Genomic DNA, 22,952 nt, shown 5'->3' with positions numbered 1-22,952 from the left:
CATGTAATCTGGTAATTAATCTGCTAACTCCTACAGCATCTATTGATATCTGTATTGGGCCAATGTTGCCGTTAGTTATATGTTAACTATATATCTCCTTTAAATCTGAATCCACCTTCTCTCTGGGTAGAACCTTTAAATCTTAGTCCCCCTTCTCTCTGGGTAGAACCTTTAAATCTGAATCCACCTTCTCTCTGGGTAGAATCTACCTCTCCTGTTCTATTATAGTCCTAGTCAGAGAGATTCTCAACTAGAATAGCTACATTGTGTCCTTCCTCCACTTCTAAATTAATAGGAGACATACCGTAGATACACATTTACATCATTAATGACTGCATGGAAAACCATCAGAAAAAAGTCAAATATGCCGCGCGCGCACACACACACACACACACACACACGCACGCACACACACACACGCACACACACACACACACGCGCACACACACACTAGACACACTAGACACACTAGACACACTAGACACACTAGACACACACACACACACTAGACACACTAGACACACTAGACACACACACACTAGACACACTAGACACACACACACGCACGCCCACACACACACCACACATACACACACACACAAACACACACACACCCTTATCCTCATAGACCAGATAGGACATGAATAAGTCAGCCCCTGACCAGATGGCTTCTTTCTCAGTCTCAGATAAGACAGAGTCCTAGAAACACTCCACACGCCCTACATGCCCCCTATTCCCTACCTAGAGCTCTGGTCTAAAGTAGTGCACTATGGGCACTATTCCCTACATAGAGCTCTGGTCTAAAGTAGTGCACTATGGGCCCTATTCCCTACATAGAGCTCTGGTCTAAAGTAGTGCACTATGGGCACTATTCCCTACATAGAGCTCTGGTCTAAAGTAGTGCACTATGGGCACTATTCCCTACATAGAGCTCTGGTCTAAAGTAGTGCACTATGGGCACTATTCCCTACATAGAGCTCTGGTCTAAAGTAGTGCACTATGGGCCCTATTCCCTACATAGAGCTCTGGTCAAAAGTAGTGCACTATAAATGCCTCCCTATTCCCTACATAGAGCTCTGGTCAAAAGTAGTGCACTATAAATGGAAAAGGGAGCCATTTGGGACACAAACACTATCAATCCATTGAAGGGCAGCGCAGCGTCCAGTACGTAGGAGCTTTATCATTGAGAGAACAGAGAGCGTTGGCCACTCTGTCAGGTCACGACCCAGCCTGAAATACGACGCTTCCTGGCTAATGAATAGCTGCAGTTTACACAGTAACTTCAGAAGTATTCAGACCCCTTGACCTTTCCACATTTTGTTACGTTACAGCCCAATTACAAAACTGGTTCAATTGTTTTTTCCCCGATCCTTTATCTACGTACAATACACCACAATGACAAAGCAAAAACAGGTCAACTTTGTTTTGCTAATTTATTACAAGTAAAAAAATGTAATGTCATATTTACAGACCCTTTACTCAGTACTTTGTTGAAGCACCTTTGGCAGCGATTACAACCTTGTGTCTTCTTGGGTATGACGCTACAAGCTTGGCACACCTGTATTTGGGGAGTTTCTCCCATTCTTCTCTGCAGATCCTCTCAAGCTCTGTCAGGTTGGACGGGGAGTGTCGCTGCACAGCTATTTTCAGGTCTCTCCAGAGATGTTCGATCGGGTTCAAGTCCAGGCTCTGGCTGGGCCACTCAAGGACATAAAGAGACTTGTTCCAAGGCCACTCCTGCGTTGTCTTGGCTGTGTGCTTAGGGTCGTTGTCCTGTTGGAAGGTGAACCTTCGCCCCAGTCTGATGTCCTGAACACTCTGGAGCAGGTTTTCATCAAGGATCTCTCTGTATTTTGCTTCGTTCATCTTTGTCTCGATCCTGACGAGTCTCCCAGTCCCTGCCGCTGAAAAACATCCCCACAGCATGCTGCCACCACCATGCTTCACCGTAGGGATGATGCCAGGTTTCCTCCAGGCGTGATGCTTGGCATTCAGGCCAAAGAGTTCAATCTTGGTTTCATCAGACCAGAGAATCTTGTTTCTCATGGTCTGAAAGTCCTTTAGGTGCCTTTTGGCAAACTCCAAGCTGGCTGTCATGTGCCTTTTACTGAGGAGTGGCTTCCGTCTGACAACTCTACCATAAAGGCCTGATTGGTGGAGTGCTGCAGAGATGGTTGTCCTTCTGGAAGGTTCTCCCATCTCCACAGAGGAGGTCTGTCAAAGTGACCATCAGGTTCTTGGTCACCTCCCTGACCAAGGCCCTTCTCCTCCGATTGCTCAGTTTGGCAGGACAGACAGCTTGGTGGTTCCAAACTTCTTCCATTTAAGAATGATCAAGGCCATTGTGATCTTGGGGAGCTTCAATGCTGCAGAAATGTTTTGGTACCCTTCCCCAGATCTGTGCCTCGACACAATCCTGTCTCGGAGCTCTACGGACAATTCCTTCGACCTCATGGCTTGGTTTTTGCTCTGACATGCACTGTCAACTGTGGGACCTTATAGGAATAGAGGAGATGTCTGTGCTAACCAATAGGAATAGAAGAGATGTGTGTACTAACCAATAGGAATAGAGGAGATCTGTGTGTACTAACCAATAGGAATAGAGGAGATCTGTGTGTACTAACCAATAGGGATGGAGGAGATCTGTGTGTACTAACCAATAGGGATGGAGGAGATCTGTGTGTACTTACCAATAGGGATGGAGGAGATCTGTGTGCACTAACCAATAGGAATGGAGGAGATCTGTGTGTACTAACCAATAGGGATGGAGGAGATCTGTGTGTACTGACCAATAAGGATGGAGGAGATGTGTGTACTAACCAATAGGAACAATTCCTTCGACCTCATGGCTTGGTTTTTGCTCTGACATGCACTGTCAACTGTGGGACCTTATATAGACAGTTGTATGCCTTTCCAAATCATGTCTAATCAATTGAATTTAGCACAGGTGGACTCCAATCAAGTTGTAGAAACATCTCAAGGATGATCAATAGAAGCAGGATGCACCTAAACTCAAATTTCAAGTCTCATAGCAAAGGGTCTGAATACTTATGTAAATAAGGAATCTGTTTTTCAATTTTTATAAATTTTCCAACGAATCATGTTGTCATTATGGGGTATTGTGTTTGGATTGTTGAGGATTTTTATTTATCCATTTTAGAATAAGGCTGTAACGTAACAAAATGTGGAAAAAGTCAAGGGGTCTGAATACTTTACGAATGCACTGTATATACACACACTTTTAAAAAAAACAATAACTGCCCTATCTGTCCTAGACCTCATCATAACTAAACACATGGGGACAAGGTCATCATTAACTGCCTTATCTGTCCTAGACCTCATCATAACTAAACACATGAGGACAAGGTCATCATTAACTGCCTTATCTGTCCTAGACCTCATCATAACTAAACACATGAGGACCTCATCATAACTAAACACATGAGGACCTCATCATAACTAAACACATGAGGACAAGGTCATCAATAACTGCCTTATCTGTCCTAGACCTCATCATGACTAAACACATGAGGACAAGGTCATCATTAACTGCCTTATCTGTCCTAGACCTCATCATAACTAAACACATGAGGACAAGGTCATCATTAACTGCCTTATCTGTCCTAGACCTCATCATAACTAAACACATGAGGACCTCATCATAACTAAACACATGAGGACCTCATCATAACTAAACACATGAGGACAAGGTCATCAATAACTGCCTTATCTGTCCTAGACCTCATCATAACTAAACACATGAGGACAAGGTCATCAATAACTGCCTTATCTGTCCTAGACCTCATCATAACTAAACACATGAGGACCTCATCATAACTAAACACATGAGGACAAGGTCATCATTAACTGCCTTATCTGTCCTAGACCTCATCATAACTAAACACATGAGGACCTCATCATAACTAAACACATGAGGACAAGGTCATCAATAACTGCCTTATCTGTCCTAGACCTCATCATAACTAAACACATGAGGACCTCATCATAACTAAACACATGAGGACAAGGTCATCAATAACTGCCTTATCTGTCCTAGACCTCATCATAACTAAACACATGAGGACCTCATCATGACTAAACACATGAGGACAAGGTCATCAATAACTGCCTTATCTGTCCTAGACCTCATCATGACTAAACACATGAGGACAAGGTCATCATTAACTGCCTTATCTGTCCTAGACCTCATCATGACTAAACACATGAGGACAAGGTCATCATTAACTGCCTTATCTGTCCTAGACCTCATCATAACCAAACACATGAGGACCTCATCATAACTAAACACATGAGGACAAGGTCATCAATAACTGCCTTATCTGTCCTAGACCTCATCATAACTAAACACATGAGGACCTCATCATAACTAAACACATGAGGACAAGGTCATCAATAACTGCCTTATCTGTCCTAGACCTCATCATAACTAAACACATGAGGACCTCATCATGACTAAACACATGAGGACAAGGTCATCAATAACTGCCTTATCTGTCCTAGACCTCATCATGACTAAACACATGAGGACAAGGTCATCATTAACTGCCTTATCTGTCCTAGACCTCATCATGACTAAACACATGAGGACAAGGTCATCATTAACTGCCTTATCTGTCCTAGACCTCATCATAACCAAACACATGAGGACAAGGTCATCAATAACTGCCTTATCTGTCCTAGACCTCATCATGACTAAACACATGAGGACAAGGTCATCATTAACTGCCTTATCTGTCCTAGACCTCATCATAACTAAACACATGAGGACCTCATCATAACTAAACACATGAGGACAAGGTCATCATTAACTGCCTTATCTGTCCTAGACCTCATCATAACTAAACACATGAGGACCTCATCATAACTAAACACATGAGGACAAGGTCATCAATAACTGCCTTATCTGTCCTAGACCTCATCATAACTAAACACATGAGGACCTCATCATAACTAAACACATGAGGACAAGGTCATCAATAACTGCCTTATCTGTCCTAGACCTCATCATAACTAAACACATGAGGACCTCATCATGACTAAACACATGAGGACAAGGTCATCAATAACTGCCTTATCTGTCCTAGACCTCATCATGACTAAACACATGAGGACAAGGTCATCATTAACTGCCTTATCTGTCCTAGACCTCATCATGACTAAACACATGAGGACAAGGTCATCATTAACTGCCTTATCTGTCCTAGACCTCATCATAACCAAACACATGAGGACCTCATCATAACTAAACACATGAGGACAAGGTCATCAATAACTGCCTTATCTGTCCTAGACCTCATCATAACTAAACACATGAGGACCTCATCATAACTAAACACATGAGGACAAGGTCATCAATAACTGCCTTATCTGTCCTAGACCTCATCATAACTAAACACATGAGGACCTCATCATGACTAAACACATGAGGACAAGGTCATCAATAACTGCCTTATCTGTCCTAGACCTCATCATGACTAAACACATGAGGACAAGGTCATCATTAACTGCCTTATCTGTCCTAGACCTCATCATGACTAAACACATGAGGACAAGGTCATCATTAACTGCCTTATCTGTCCTAGACCTCATCATAACCAAACACATGAGGACAAGGTCATCAATAACTGCCTTATCTGTCCTAGACCTCATCATGACTAAACACATGAGGACAAGGTCATCATTAACTGCCTTATCTGTCCTAGACCTCATCATAACCAAACACATGAGGACAAGGTCATCATTAACTGCCTTATCTGTCCTAGACCTCATCATAACTAAACACATGAGGACCTCATCATAACTAAACACATGAGGACAAGGTCATCATTAACTGCCTTATCTGTCCTAGACCTCATCATGACTAAACACATGAGGACAAGGTCATCATTAACTGCCTTATCTGTCCTAGACCTCATCATAACCAAACACATGAGGACAAGGTCATCATTAACTGCCTTATCTGTCCTAGACCTCATCATAACTAAACACATGGGGACAAGGTCATCATTAACTGCCTTATCTGTCCTAGACCTCATCATGACTAAACACATGAGGACCTCATCATAACTAAACACATGAGGACAAGGTCATCATTAACTGCCTTATCTGTCCTAGACCTCATCATAACTAAACACATGAGGACTTCATCATAACTAAACACGAGGACAAGGTCATCATTAACTGCCTTATCTGTCCTAGACCTCATCATAACTAAACACATGGGGACAAGGTCATCATTAACTGCTGTCACGTTCGTCATACGAATGAGACCAAGGTATAGCGTGCTATGCGTACATTCTTCTTTATTTAAAGAATGAAACACTGAACAAACTAACAAAATACTAAACATAGAACAAGATCCCACAAACACCAAAGGAATATGGCTACCTAAATATGATCCCCAATCAGAGACAACGATAAACAGCTGCCTCTGATTGGGAGCCGTATCAGGCCACCATAAACATACAAACACCTAGACCTACAAAACTCTAGACAATTCAAAACACCTAGACAATACAACACCCCTGGACAATACAGAAACTAGCGTATCCACCCTAGTCACACCCTGAGCTAACCAAAATATAAAGAAAACAGAGACATCTCAGGTCAGGGCGTGCCAACTGCTGTATGTGGCCTAGCCCTAAACCACTGTAATGTAAACTAAGTCTCTCGCTTCCAGCTGCTCTCTGTGTTGCAATGTCAGGCTAATAAACACAAGGTCCTCTCAGGTATGTAGCTTTTGGTTTGCAGCATTCTATAATGTGGTAGTATAACATAGTAACATAATAATATCATATAATAACAACCTATAATAACATCATATATAATAATATAATATAATATAATACAGTCATGCATGCATACATACATTTTAGGCCATGAGTAGTCCCAGGAATCAACCCCCACTATCCTGGTGTTGCAGGCGCCCCCTGCTCTACCCACTGAGTTACAGTGAACCGCTAACCATGAGTAGTCCCAGGAATCAACCCCCACTGTCCTGGTGTTGCAGGCGCCCCCTGCTCTACCCACTGAGGTACAGTGAACCGCTAACCATGAGTAGTCCCAGGAATCAAACCCCACTGTCCTGGTGTTGCAGGCGCCCCCTGCTCTACCCACTGAGTTACAGTGAACCACTAACCATGAGTAGTCCCAGGAATCAACCCCCACTATCCTGGTGCTGCAGGCGCCCCCTGCTCTACCCACTGAGTTACAGTGAACTACTAACCATGAGTAGTCCCAGGAATCAACCCCCACTATCCTGGTGTTGCAGGCGCCCCCTGCTCTACCCACTGAGTTACAGTGAACCGCTAACCATGAGAAAGTCTAGTTCAACACCTGCCAGGCAGAAGTGCTGTGGTGTCAAAATGGGAAAATGCTACGCTACAGATAAGTTGCTTACCTCCAGCACGCTACTCTGTCAAACTATAGAACACATGACTAGCTAGATCTTCTAGACACCAACCGATAAGGATGGAGGAGGCTTGTGTGCTAACCAATAGGAATAGAGGAGATGTGTGTGTGCTAACCAATTGGAATAGAGAGATGTGTGTGTGCTAACCAATTGGAATAGAGGAGATGTGTGTGTGCTAACCAATTGGAATAGAGGAGATCTGTGTGTGATAACCAATAGGAATAGAGGAGATGTGTCTGTGCTAACCAATAGGAATAGAGGAGATGTATGTGCTAACCAATAGGAATAACGTATATGTGTGTGCTAACCAATAGGAATAGAGGAGATGTGTGTGCTAACCAATAGGATAGAGGAGATGTGCGCTAACCAATAGGAATAGAGGAGATGTGTGCGCTAACCAATAGGAATAGAGGAGATGTGTGGGCTAACCAATAGGAATAGAGGAGATGTGTGTGCTAACCAATAGGAATAGGTGAGATATGTGGGCTAACCAATAGGAAGAGAGGAGATCAGTGTACTCATCAATAGGAATAGAGGAGATCTGGGTACTAACCAATAAGGATGGAGATCTGTGTAAATCAATTAACATTTTGTTGGTAACATACACATGGTTAGCAGATGTTATTGCGAGTGTAGCGAAATGCTTGTGGTGTAGAGAAATGCTTTTACTTACCAATATGGATGGAGGAGATGTGTGTACTGACCAATAAGGATGGAGGAGATGTGTGTACTGACCAATAAGGATGGAGGAGATGTGTGTACTGACCAATACGGATGGAGGAGATCTGTGTGTACTGACCAATACGGATGGAGGAGATCTGTGTGTACTGACCAATACGGATGGAGGAGATCTGTGTGTACTGACCAATACGGATGGAGGAGATCTGTGTGTACTGACCAATACGGATGGAGGAGATCTGTGTGTACTGACCAATACGGATGGAGGAGATCTGTGTGTACTGACCAATACGGATGGAGGAGATCTGTGTGTACTGACCAATACGGATGGAGGAGATCTGTGTGTACTAACCAATAGGAATAGAGGAGATCTGTGTGTACTAACCAATAGGAATGGAGGAGATGTGTGTTCTAACCAATAGGAATAGAGGAGATTGTGTACTAACCAATAGGAATAGAGGAGATCTGTGTGTACTAACCAATAGGAATAGAGGAGATTGTGTACTAACCAATAGGAATAGAGGAGATCTGTGTGTAGACGTCCAGCATGCGGTTTCCGTCCACGTCCACCAGGTAGTTTCCTCTGCTCTCCTCATAGTTACAGAAGAAATGGACTGCTCCCACGTTCTGGGGGGGAGGGGGGAGGGAGAGAGCGAGAGCGAGAGAGTGAGATGGACAGAGAGTGAGATGGACAGAGAGAGAATGAGAGAGAGAGAGAGTGTGAGATGGACAGAGAGAGAGAATGAGAGAGAGAATGAGAGAGAGAGAGAGTGTGAGATGGACAGAGAGAGAGAATGAGAGAGAGAGAGAGAGAGAGAGAGAGAGAGAAGGTATTCATCCAGTTAACTCAGTCTAGACACAGAGAGAGACTGTGTGTCTGCGTTGTGTGTGTCTGCGTTGTGTGTGTCTGCGTTGTGTGTGTCTGCGTTGTGTGTGTCTGCGTTGTGTGTGTCTGCGTTGTGTGTGTCTGCGTTGTGTGTGTGTCTGCGTTGTGTGTGTCTGCGTTGTGTGTGTCTGCGTTGTGTGTGCACGCAATAATGCATTGTTTTATTCTATCATCAAAACAGCCTCACACACACACACACACTCTCTCTTGGCATACCTGAATCTCTCCCAACTGTTTGGTCAGCTCCTGGTAGGGGAGGAGAAGGAGAGAGGGAGGAGAGAGGAGGGAGGGGAGGAGAGAGGAGAGGAGAGGAGGGAAGAGGGAGGGGAGGAGAGGAAGAGAGAGATGTCAGGTCAGGGTGGTTCCTCAACAGTAGGTTAATGTATCTCAAAATGGCAGCCTATTCCCTCCATAGTGCCCTGGTCTAATGCAGTCTATTCCCTCCATAGTGCCCTGCCCTATGGGCCCTGGTCTAATGCAGCCTATTCCCTCCTTAGTGCCCTACCCTATGGGCCCTGGTCTAATGCAGCCTATTCCCTCCTTAGTGCCCTACCCTATGGGCCCTGGTCTAATGCAGCCTACTCCCTCCTTAGGGTTCTGTTTGGGACGAAGCCTGTGTGAAACACAGTGTTCAGGGTGGGTGTGTACAGTCCACTGTTCCCATGGCAGGGTCACACAGAGGTCACCATTGAACATGACCCATGTCAAACAGAAGGAGCCTGACAGCTATAGTTCCTACTGGTCCATGGTGCTGTTAGTGACGTACAGGGACTCTGTGTGGTTCAGTACCTGTTAACAGACAGCTATAGTTCCTACTGGTCCATGGTGCTGTTAGTGGCGTACAGGGACTCTGTGTGGTTCAGTACCTGTTAACAGACAGCTATAGTTCCTACTGGTCCATGGTGCTGTTAGTAGCGTACAGGGACTCTGTGTGGTTCAGTACCTGTTAACAGACAGCTATAGTTCCTACTGGTCCATGGTGGTGTTAGTGGCATACAGGGACTCTGTGTGGTTCAGTACCTGTTAACAGACAGCTATAGTTCCTACTGGTCCATGGTGCTGTTAGTGACGTACAGGGACTCTGTGTGGTTCAGTACCTGTTAACAGACAGCTATAGTTCCTACTGGTCCATGGTGGTGTTAGTGACATACAGGGACTCTGTGTGGTTCAGTACCTGTTAACAGACAGCTATAGTTCCTACTGGTACATGGTGCTGTTAGTTGCGTACAGGGACTCTGTGTGGTTCAGTACCTGTTAACAGACAGCTATAGTTCCTACTGGTCCATGGTGCTGTTAGTGGTGTACAGGGACTCTGTGTGGTTCAGTACCTGTTAACAGACAGCTATAGTTCCTACTGGTCCATGGTGCTGTTAGTGACGTACAGGGACTCTGTGTGGTTCAGTACCTGTTAACAGACAGCTATAGTTCCTACTGGTCCATGGTGCTGTTAGTGACGTACAGGGACTCTGTGTGGTTCAGTACCTGTTAACAGACAGCTATAGTTCCTACTGGTCCATGGTGCTGTTAGTGGCGTACAGGGACTCTGTGTGGTTCAGTACCTGTTAACAGACAGCTATAGTTCCTACTGGTCCATGGTGCTGTTAGTGACGTACAGGGACTCTGTGTGGTTCAGTACCTGTTAACAGACAGCTATAGTTCCTACTGGTCCATGGTGGTGTTAGTGGCGTACAGGGACTCTGTGTGGTTCAGTACCTGTTAACAGACAGCTATAGTTCCTACTGGTCCATGGTGCTGTTAGTGACGTACAGGGACTCTGTGTGGTTCAGTACCTGTTAACAGACAGCTATAGTTCCTACTGGTCCATGGTGCTGTTAGTGGCGTACAGGGACTCTGTGTGGTTCAGTACCTGTTAACAGACAGCTATAGTTCCTACTGGTCCATGGTGCTGTTAGTGACGTACAGGGACTCTGTGTAGTTCAGTACCTTGGAACGGGGTCCTGGGACCTCGGTCTTCATGGACGGCCCGTCGTATTCAAACTCCATCTGAGTCTTAGCTGCTGCCTTACTCACATACCTGCAGCCTGTACACACACACACACACACACACACACACACACACACACACACACACACACACACACACACACACACACACACACACACACAGTTAAGGCAATGCTGTGTTGCTGACTTGTCCTGCAGAAGATCCTTCAGTTTAACCTTAGACAAGGACAAACCCTCCATTCATTATGTTATGCCGTATCAGCCTTAGTTCCTGTCTGTCTGGCCACAGGGCATGTAGGGTGATGTCATTAGTCTGTCTGGCCACAGGGTTATATCATTAGTCTGTCTGGCCACAGGGTGATACCATTAGTCTGTCTGGCCACAGGGTATGTAGGGTGATACCATTAGGCTGTCTGGCCACAGGGTATGTAGGGTGATATCATTAGTCTGTCTGGCCACAGGGTATGAAGGGTGATATCATTAGTCTGTCTGGCCACAGGGTATGTAGGGTGATACCATTAGTCTGTCTGGCCACAGGGTATGTAGGGTGATACCATTAGTCTGTCTGGCCACAGGGTACGTAGGGTTATATCATTAGTCTGTCTGGCCACAGGGTACGCAGGGTGATATCATTAGTCTGTCTGGCCACAGGGTACGCAGGGTGATATCATTAGTCTGTCTGGCCACAGGGTACGCAGGGTGATATCATTAGTCTGTCTGGCCACAGGGTATGTAGGGTGATATCATTCGTCTGTCTTAACCATGTAGCTGACCTCTGTTTTATGATTGAGGAAGCTGACTCATTAAGAGACTGTTGGCTACAGGGAACAGCAGCAAGGTCAGTAGTGTGACGTTTCTGCCAGTGTGTGTGTGTGTGTGTGTGTGTGTGTGTGTGTGTGTGTGTGTGTGTGTATACCAAACAGTGATATAACTGGAATAGAGCATTAGCTGATTGCATATAGATATTACCTCTAACAGACATAACCATGACCTGTACACACTACTGTTCCTACTACCTCTTATGTGTGTGTGAGCGGAGTGTGTGAGCGGAGTGTGTGAGCGGTGTGTGTGAGCGGAGTGTGTGAGCGGAGTGTGTGAGCGGAGTGTGTGAGCGGAGTGTGTGAGCGGTGTGTGTGAGGAGTGTGTGTGAGCGGAGTGTGTGAGTGGCGTGTACCTGGTGCAGTGAGCCTGAGGTTCTGCTGGAGGGAGAGGACCAGCTGCTTGCTGAGCAGAGAGGACGCCATGACTCAGAACAACAGAATGAGGCAGAGAGAGAAAGAGTCCTCAACACCTGCCTTCACGCCACCTGAAGACGGAGGGAGAAATGTCATATACAATCAGAGGACACACAGAGAGAGAGAGAGAGGACTAAGGCATAGGTACAGTTCTCAGAGCAGTGGTTTTAACTGAGAATCCATCCAACAGCACCACAACAAGTCTGACAGACAGTGTAGAGGTTAGCAGCACAGAGACAGACAGTGGAGAGGTTAGCAGCACAGAGACAGACAGTGTAGATGTTAGCAGCACAGAGACAGACAGTGTAGATGTTAGCAGCACAGAGACAGACAGTGGAGAGGTTAGCAGCACAGAGACAGACAGTGGAGAGGTGTGTGTGTGTGTGTGTATTCTGGAAACATTCCCAAAATCCTATCAGGCTTTGATCAACTGTATGAATCCCCAGGTTATATAAACTGTATAAATCCCCAGGTTGTATAAACAGTATAAATCCCCAGGTTGTATAAACTGTATAAATCCCCAGGTTGTATAAACTGTATAAATCCCCAGGTTATATAAACTGTATAAATCCCCAGGTTATATAAACTGTATAAATCCCCAGGTAGTATAAACTGTATAAATCCCCAGGTTATATAAACTGTATAAATCCCCAGGTTGTATTAACTGTATAAATCCCCAGGTTATATAAACTGTATAAATCCCCAGGTTGTATTAACTGTATAAATCCCCAGGTTGTATAAATCCTATCAGGTTATATAAACTGTATAAATCCCCAGGTTATATAAACTGTATAAATCCCCAGGTTGTATAAACTGTATAAATCCCCAGGTTATATAAATCCTATCAGGTTATATAAACTGTATAAATCCCCAGGTTGTATAAATCCTATCAGGTTATATAAACTGTATAAATCCCCAGGTTATATAAACTGTATAAATCCCCAGGTTGCATAAACTGTATAAATCCCCAGGTTATATAAATCATATCAGGTTGTATAAACTGTATAAATCCCCAGGTTGTATAAACTGTATAAATCCCCAGGTTATATAAACTGTATAAATCCCCAGGTTGTATTAACTGTATAAATCCCCAGGTTGTATTAACTGTATAAATCCTATCAGGTTGTATTAACTGTATAAATCCTATCAGGTTGTATAAACTGTATAAATCCCCAGGTTGTATTAACTGTATAAATCCTATCAGGTTGTATAAACTGAATAAATCCCCAGGTTGTATAAACTGTATAAATCCCCAGGTTGTATAAACTGAATAAATCCCCAGGTTGTATAAACTGTATAAATCCCCAGGTTGTTTAAACTGTATAAATCCCCAGGTTGTATAAACTGTATAAATCCCCAGGTTGTATAAACTGTATAAATCCCCAGGTTGTATAAACTGTATAAATCCCCAGGTTGTATTAACTGTATAAATCCTATCAGGTTGTATAAACTGAATAAATCCCCAGGTTGTATAAACTGTATAAATCCCCAGGTTGTATAAACTGTATAAATCCCCAGGTTGTATTAACTGTATAAATCCTATCAGGTTGTATAAACTGAATAAATCCCCAGGTTGTATAAACTGTATAAATCCCCAGGTTGTATAAACTGTATAAATCCCCAGGTTGTATAAACTGTATAAATCCCCAGGTTGTTTAAACTGTATAAATCCCCAGGTTGTATAAACTGTATAAATCCCCAGGTTGTATTAACTGTATAAATCCTATCAGGTTGTATAAACTGAATAAATCCCCAGGTTGTATAAACTGTATAAATCCCCAGGTGGTATAAACTGTATAAATCCCCAGGTTGTATAAACTGTATAAATCCCCAGGTTGTATAAACTGTATAAATCCCCAGGTGGTATAAACTGTATAAATCTCCAGGTTGTATAAACTGTATAAATCCCCAGGTTGTATAAACTGTATAAATCCCCAGGTTGTATTAACTGTATAAATCCTATCAGGTTGTATAAACTGAATAAATCCCCAGGTTGTATAAACTGTATAAATCCCCAGGTGGTATAAACTGTATAAATCCCCAGGTTGTATAAACTGTATAAATCCCCAGGTTGTATAAACTGTATAAATCCCCAGGTGGTATAAACTGTATAAATCTCCAGGTTGTATAAACTGTATAAATCCCCAGGTTGTATAAACTGTATAAATCCCCAGGTTGTATAAACTGTATAAATCCCCAGGTTGTATTAACTGTATAAATCCCCAGGTTGTATAAACTGTATAAATCCCCAGGTAGTATAAACTGTATAAATCCCCAGGTAGTATAAACTGTATAAATCCCCAGGTTATATAAACTGTATAAATCCCCAGGTTGTATTAACTGTATAAATCCCCAGGTTATATAAACTGTATAAATCCCCAGGTTGTATTAACTGTATAAATCCCCAGGTTGTATAAATCCTATCAGGTTATATAAACTGTATAAATCCCCAGGTTATATAAACTGTATAAATCCCCAGGTTGTATAAACTGTATAAATCCCCAGGTTATATAAATCCTATCAGGTTATATAAACTGTATAAATCCCCAGGTTATATAAACTGTATACATCCCCAGGTTGCATAAACTGTATAAATCCCCAGGTTGTATAAACTGTATAAATCCCCAGGTTGTATAAACTGTATAAATCCCCAGGTTATATAAATCATATCAGGTTATATAAACTGTATAAATCCCCAGGTTGTATAAACTGTATAAATCCCCAGGTTGGATAAACTGTATAAATCCCCAGGTTGTATAAACTGTATAAATCCCCAGGTTATATAAATCATATCAGGTTATATAAACTGTATAAATCCCCAGGTTGTATAAACTGTATAAATCCCCAGGTTGGATAAACTGTATAAATCCCCAGGTTGTATAAATCCTATCAGGTTGTATAAACTGTATAAATCCCCAGGTTGTATAAACTGTATAAATCCCCAGGTTGTATAAACTGTATAAATCCCCAGGTTGTATAAACTGTATAAATCCCCAGGTGGTATAAACTGTATGAATCTCCAGGTTGTATAAACTGTATAAATCCCCAGGTTGTATAAACTGTATAAATCCCCAGGTTGTATTAACTGTATAAATCCTATCAGGTTGTATAAACTGAATAAATCCCCAGGTTGTATAAACTGTATAAATCCCCAGGTGGTATAAACTGTATAAATCCCCAGGTTGTATAAACTGTATAAATCCCCAGGTTGTATAAACTGTATAAATCCCCAGGTGGTATAAACTGTATAAATCTCCAGGTTGTATAAACTGTATAAATCCCCAGGTTGTATAAACTGTATAAATCCCCAGGTTGTATAAACTGTATAAATCCCCAGGTTGTATTAACTGTATAAATCCCCAGGTTGTATAAACTGTATAAATCCCCAGGTAGTATAAACTGTATAAATCCCCAGGTAGTATAAACTGTATAAATCCCCAGGTTATATAAACTGTATAAATCCCCAGGTTGTATTAACTGTATAAATCCCCAGGTTATATAAACTGTATAAATCCCCAGGTTGTATTAACTGTATAAATCCCCAGGTTGTATAAATCCTATCAGGTTATATAAACTGTATAAATCCCCAGGTTATATAAACTGTATAAATCCCCAGGTTGTATAAACTGTATAAATCCCCAGGTTGTATTAACTGTATAAATCCTATCAGGTTGTATAAACTGTATAAATCCCCAGGTTGTATGAACTGTATAAATCCCCAGGTTGTATAAACTGTATAAATCCCCAGGTTGTATAAACTGTATAAATCCCCAGGTTGTATTAACTGTATAAATCCTATCAGGTTGTATAAACTGAATAAATCCCCAGGTTGTATAAACTGTATAAATCCCCAGGTTGTATAAACTGTATAAATCCCCAGGTTGTATAAACTGTATAAATCCCCAGGTTGTTTAAACTGTATAAATCCCCAGGTTGTATAAACTGTATAAATCCCCAGGTTGTATTAACTGTATAAATCCTATCAGGTTGTATAAACTGAATAAATCCCCAGGTTGTATAAACTGTATAAATCCCCAGGTGGTATAAACTGTATAAATCCCCAGGTTGTATAAACTGTATAAATCCCCAGGTTGTATAAACTGTATAAATCCCCAGGTGGTATAAACTGTATAAATCTCCAGGTTGTATAAACTGTATAAATCCCCAGGTTGTATAAACTGTATAAATCCCCAGGTTGTATAAACTGTATAAATCCCCAGGTTGTATTAACTGTATAAATCCCCAGGTTGTATAAACTGTATAAATCCCCAGGTTGTATTAACTGTATAAATCCTATCAGGTTGTATAAACTGAATAAATCACCAGGTTGTATAAACTGTATAAATCCCCAGGTGGTATAAACTGTATAAATCCCCAGGTTGTTTAAACTGTATAAATCCCCAGGTTGTTTAAACTGTATAAATCCCCAGGTTGTATAAACTGTATAAATCCCCAGGTGGTATAAACTGTATAAATCCCCAGGTTGTATAAACTGTATAAATCCCCAGGTGGTATAAACTGTATAAATCCCCAGGTTGTTTAAACTGTATAAAGCCCCAGGTTTTCTAACCTGTATAAATCCTATCAGGTTGTATAAACTGTATACATCCCCAGGTTGTTTAAACTGTATAAATCCCCAGGTTGTTTAAACTGTATAAATCCCCAGGTTTTGTAAACTATATAAATCCCCAGGTTGTATAAACGGTATAAATCCCCAGGTTGTATAAACTGTTTACATCCCCAGGTTGTATAAACTGTATAAATCCCCAGGTGGTATAAATCCCCAGGTGGTATTAACTGTATAAATCCCCAGGTTATATAAACTGTATAAATCCCCAGGTTGTATAAACTGTATAAATCCCCAGGTTATATAAACTGTATAAATCCCCAGGTTGTATTAACTGTATAAATCCCCAGGTTGTATAAATCCTATCAGGTTATATAAACTGTATAAATCCCCAGGTTATATAAACTGTATAAATCCCCAGGTTGTATAAACTGTATAAATCCCCAGGTTATATAAATCCTATCAGGTTATATAAACTGTATAAATCCCCAGGTTATATAAACTGTATACATCCCCAGGTTGCATAAACTGTATAAATCCCCAGGTTGTATAAACTGTATAAATCCCCAGGTTGTATAAACTGTATAAATCCCCAGGTTATATAAATCATATCAGGTTATATAAACTGTATAAATCCCCAGGTTGTATAAACTGTATAAATCCCCAGGTTGGATAAACTGTATAAATCCCCAGGTTGTATAAATCCTATCAGGTTGTATAAACTGTATAAATCCCCAGGTTGTATTAACTGTATAAATCCTATCAGGTTGTATAAACTGTATAAATCCCCAGGTTGTATGAACTGTATAAATCCCCAGGTTGTATAAACTGTATAAATCCCCAGGTTGTATAAACTGTATAAATCCCCAGGTTGTATTAACTGTATAAATCCTATCAGGTTGTATAAACTGAATAAATCCCCAGGTTGTATAAACTGTATAAATCCCCAGGTTGTATAAACTGTATAAATCCCCAGGTTGTATAAACTGTATAAATCCCCAGGTTGTTTAAACTGTATAAATCCCCAGGTTGTATAAACTGTATAAATCCCCAGGTTGTATTAACTGTATAAATCCTATCAGGTTGTATAAACTGAATAAATCCCCAGGTTGTATAAACTGTATAAATCCCCAGGTGGTATAAACTGTATAAATCCCCAGGTTGTATAAACTGTATAAATCCCCAGGTTGTATAAACTGTATAAATCCCCAGGTGGTATAAAGTGTATAAATCTCCAGGTTGTATAAACTGTATAAATCCCCAGGTTGTATAAACTGTATAAATCCCCAGGTTGTATAAACTGTATAAATCCCCAGGTTGTATTAACTGTATAAATCCCCAGGTTGTATAAACTGTATAAATCCCCAGGTTGTATTAACTGTATAAATCCTATCAGGTTGTATAAACTGAATAAATCACCAGGTTGTATAAACTGTATAAATCCCCAGGTTGTATAAACTGTATAAATCCCCAGGTTGTTTAAACTGTATAAATCCCCAGGTTGTATAAACTGTATAAATCCCCAGGTGGTATAAACTGTATAAATCCCCAGGTTGTATAAACTGTATAAATCCCCAGGTGGTATAAACTGTATAAATCCCCAGGTTGTTTAAACTGTATAAATCCCCAGGTTGTTTAAACTGTATAAATCCCCAGGTTGTATAAACTGTATAAATCCCCAGGTGGTATAAACTGTATAAATCCCCAGGTTGTATAAACTGTATAAATCCCCAGGTGGTATAAACTGTATAAATCCCCAGGTTGTTTAAACTGTATAAAGCCCCAGGTTTTCTAACCTGTATAAATCCTATCAGGTTGTATAAACTGTATACATCCCCAGGTTGTTTAAACTGTATAAATCCCCAGGTTGTTTAAACTGTATAAATCCCCAGGTTTTGTAAACTATATAAATCCCCAGGTTGTATAAACGGTATAAATCCCCAGGTTGTATAAACTGTTTACATCCCCAGGTTGTATAAACTGTATAAATCCCCAGGTGGTATAAATCCCCAGGTGGTATTAACTGTATAAATCCCCAGGTTATATAAACTGTATAAATCCCCAGGTTGTATAAACTGTATAAATCCCCAGGTTATATAAACTGTATAAATCCCCAGGTTATATAAACTGTATAAATCCCCAGGTTGTATAAATCCCCAGGTGGTATAAACTGTATAAATCCCCAGGTTGTATAAACTGTATAAATCCCCAGGTTATATAAACTGTATAAATCCCCAGGTTATATAAACTGTATAAATCCCCAGGTTATATAAACTGTATAAATCCCCAGGTTGTATGAATCCCCAGGTTGTATAAACTGTATAAATCCCCAGGTGGTATAAACTGTATAAATCCCCAGGTTGTATAAACTGCATAAATCCCCAGGTTGTATTAACTGTATAAATCCCGAGGTTGTATAAACTGTATAAATCCCCAGGTTGTATAAACTGTATAAATCCCCAGGTTGTTTACACTGTATAAATCCCCAGGTTGTATAAACTGTATAAATCCCCAGGTTGTATTAACTGTATAAATCCTATCTGGTTGTATAAACTGAATAAATCCCCAGGTTGTATAAACTGTATAAATCCCCAGGTGGTATAAACTGTATAAATCCCCAGGTTGTATAAACTGTATAAATCCCCAGGTTGTATAAACTGTATAAATCCCCAGGTGGTATAAACTGTATAAATCTCCAGGTTGTATAAACTGTATAAATCCCTAGGTTGTATTAACTGTATAAATCCCCAGGTTGTATAAACTGTATAAATCCCCAGGTTGTATTAACTGTATAAATCCTATCAGGTTGTATAAACTGAATAAATCACCAGGTTGTATAAACTGTATAAATCCCCAGGTTGTATAAACTGTATAAATCCCCAGGTTGTTTAAACTGTATAAATCCCCAGGTTGTATAAACTGTATAAATCCCCAGGTGGTATAAACTGTATAAATCCCCAGGTTGTATAAACTGTATAAATCCCCAGGTGGTATAAACTGTATAAATCCCCAGGTTGTTTAAACTGTATAAATCCCCAGGTTGTTTAAACTGTATAAATCCCCAGGTTGTATAAACTGTATAAATCCCCAGGTTGTTTAAACTGTATAAATCCCCAGGTTTTCTAAACTATATAAATCCCCAGGTTGTATAAACGGTATAAATCCCCAGGTTGTATAAACTGTTTACATCCCCAGGTTGTATAAACTGTATAAATCCCCAGGTGGTATAAATCCCCAGGTGGTATTAACTGTATAAATCCCCAGGTTATATAAACTGTATAAATCCCCAGGTTGTATAAACTGTATAAATCCCCAGGTTATATAAACTGTATAAATCCCCAGGTTATATAAACTGTATAAATCCCCAGGTTGTATAAATCCCCAGGTGGTATAAACTGTATAAATCCCCAGGTTGTATAAACTGTATAAATCCCCAGGTTATATAAACTGTATAAATCCCCAGGTTATATAAACTGTATAAATCCCCAGGTTGTATGAATCCCCAGGTTGTATAAACTGTATAAATCCCCAGGTGGTATAAACTGTATAAATCCCCAGGTTGTATAAACTGCATAAATCCCCAGGTTGTATTAACTGTATAAATCCCGAGGTTGTATAAACTGTATAAATCCCCAGGTTGTATAAACTGTATAAATCCCCAGGTTGTATAAACTGTATAAATCCCCAGGTGGTATTAACTGTATAAATCCCCAGGTTGTATAAACTGTATAAATCCCCAGGTTGTATAAACTGTATAAATCCCCAGGTTGTATAAACTGTATAAATCCCCAGGTTGTATAAACTGTATAAATCCCCAGGTTGTATAAACTGTATAAATCCCCAGGTTGTATAAACTGTATAAATCCCCAGGTTGTATAAACTGTATAAATCCCCAGGTTGTATAAACGGTATAAATCCCCAGGTTATATAAACTGTATAAATCCCAAGGTTGTATGAATCCCCAGGTTGTATAAACTGTATAAATCCCCAGGTGGTATAAACTGTATAAATCCCCAGGTTGTATAAACTGTATAAATCCCCAGGTTGTATTAACTGTATAAATCCCGAGGTTGTATAAACTGTATAAATCCCCAGGTTGTATAAACTGTATAAATCCCCAGGTTGTATAAACTGTATAAATCCCCAGGTGGTATTAACTGTATAAATCCCCAGGTTGTATAAACTGTATAAATCCCCAGGTTGTATAAACTGTATAAATCCCCAGGTTGTATAAACTGTATAAATCCCCAGGTTGTATAAACTGTATAAATCCCCAGGTTGTATTAACTGTATAAATCCTATCAGGTTGTATAAACTGAATAAATCCCCAGGTTGTATAAACTGTATAAATCCCCAGGTTGTATAAACTGTATAAATCCCCAGGTTGTATTAACTGTATAAATCCTATCAGGTTGTATAAACTGAATAAATCCCCAGGTTGTATAAACTGTATAAATCCCCAGGTTGTATAAACTGTATAAATCCCCAGGTTGTATAAACTGTATAAATCCCCAGGTTGTTTAAACTGTATAAATCCCCAGGTTGTATAAACTGTATAAATCCCCAGGTTGTATTAACTGTATAAATCCTATCAGGTTGTATAAACTGAATAAATCCCCAGGTTGTATAAACTGTATAAATCCCCAGGTGGTATAAACTGTATAAATCCCCAGGTTGTATAAACTGTATAAATCCCCAGGTTGTATAAACTGTATAAATCCCCAGGTGGTATAAACTGTATAAATCTCCAGGTTGTATAAACTGTATAAATCCCCAGTTTGTATAAACTGTATAAATCCCCAGGTTGTATAAACTGTATAAATCCCCAGGTTGTATTAACTGTATAAATCCCCAGGTTGTATAAACTGTATAAATCCCCAGGTAGTATAAACTGTATAAATCCCCAGGTAGTATAAACTGTATAAATCCCCAGGTTATATAAACTGTATAAATCCCCAGGTTGTATTAACTGTATAAATCCCCAGGTTATATAAACTGTATAAATCCCCAGGTTGTATTAACTGTATAAATCCCCAGGTTGTATAAATCCTATCAGGTTATATAAACTGTATAAATCCCCAGGTTATATAAACTGTATAAATCCCCAGGTTGTATAAACTGTATAAATCCCCAGGTTATATAAATCCTATCAGGTTATATAAACTGTATAAATCCCCAGGTTATATAAACTGTATACATCCCCAGGTTGCATAAACTGTATAAATCCCCAGGTTGTATAAACTGTATAAATCCCCAGGTTGTATAAACTGTATAAATCCCCAGGTTATATAAATCATATCAGGTTATATAAACTGTATAAATCCCCAGGTTGTATAAACTGTATAAATCCCCAGGTTGGATAAACTGTATAAATCCCCAGGTTGTATAAATCCTATCAGGTTGTATAAACTGTATAAATCCCCAGGTTGTATTAACTGTATAAATCCTATCAGGTTGTATAAACTGTATAAATCCCCAGGTTGTATGAACTGTATAAATCCCCAGGTTGTATAAACTGTATAAATCCCCAGGTTGTATAAACTGTATAAATCCCCAGGTTGTATTAACTGTATAAATCCTATCAGGTTGTATAAACTGAATAAATCCCCAGGTTGTATAAACTGTATAAATCCCCAGGTTGTATAAACTGTATAAATCCCCAGGTTGTATAAACTGTATAAATCCCCAGGTTGTTTAAACTGTATAAATCCCCAGGTTGTATAAACTGTATAAATCCCCAGGTTGTATTAACTGTATAAATCCTATCAGGTTGTATAAACTGAATAAATCCCCAGGTTGTATAAACTGTATAAATCCCCAGGTGGTATAAACTGTATAAATCCCCAGGTTGTATAAACTGTATAAATCCCCAGGTTGTATAAACTGTATAAATCCCCAGGTGGTATAAACTGTATAAATCTCCAGGTTGTATAAACTGTATAAATCCCCAGGTTGTATAAACTGTATAAATCCCCAGGTTGTATAAACTGTATAAATCCCCAGGTTGTATTAACTGTATAAATCCCCAGGTTGTATAAACTGTATAAATCCCCAGGTTGTATTAACTGTATAAATCCTATCAGGTTGTATAAACTGAATAAATCACCAGGTTGTATAAACTGTATAAATCCCCAGGTTGTATAAACTGTATAAATCCCCAGGTTGTTTAAACTGTATAAATCCCCAGGT

At 40.2% G+C, this 22,952-nt stretch overlaps 1 protein-coding gene across 1 annotated transcript in view; it reads right to left on the bottom strand.

Annotated features, from left to right (window-relative positions):
* Positions 1-22,952, bottom strand: part of abat (4-aminobutyrate aminotransferase) — a 76,853-nt gene that overhangs the window by 40,248 nt on the left and 13,653 nt on the right. The window contains exons 2-5 of the mRNA XM_090197877.1: positions 12,136-12,267; positions 10,941-11,038; positions 9,213-9,242; positions 8,620-8,737 (exon numbers count right to left, since the gene is read on the bottom strand). Of these exons, the coding sequence (XP_090054003.1) occupies positions 8,620-8,737; positions 9,213-9,242; positions 10,941-11,038; positions 12,136-12,205 (316 nt within the window). The 5' untranslated portion in view covers positions 12,206-12,267. The remainder of the gene's footprint in view (positions 1-8,619; positions 8,738-9,212; positions 9,243-10,940; positions 11,039-12,135; positions 12,268-22,952) is intronic.

The sequence above is a fragment of the Oncorhynchus mykiss genome, chromosome 13, assembly GCF_057628025.1.
Source record: "Oncorhynchus mykiss isolate SJ-2025 chromosome 13, ASM5762802v1, whole genome shotgun sequence".
Lineage (NCBI taxonomy): Eukaryota > Metazoa > Chordata > Actinopteri > Salmoniformes > Salmonidae > Oncorhynchus > Oncorhynchus mykiss.
This window is presented reverse-complemented; position numbering and strand designations above follow the sequence as displayed.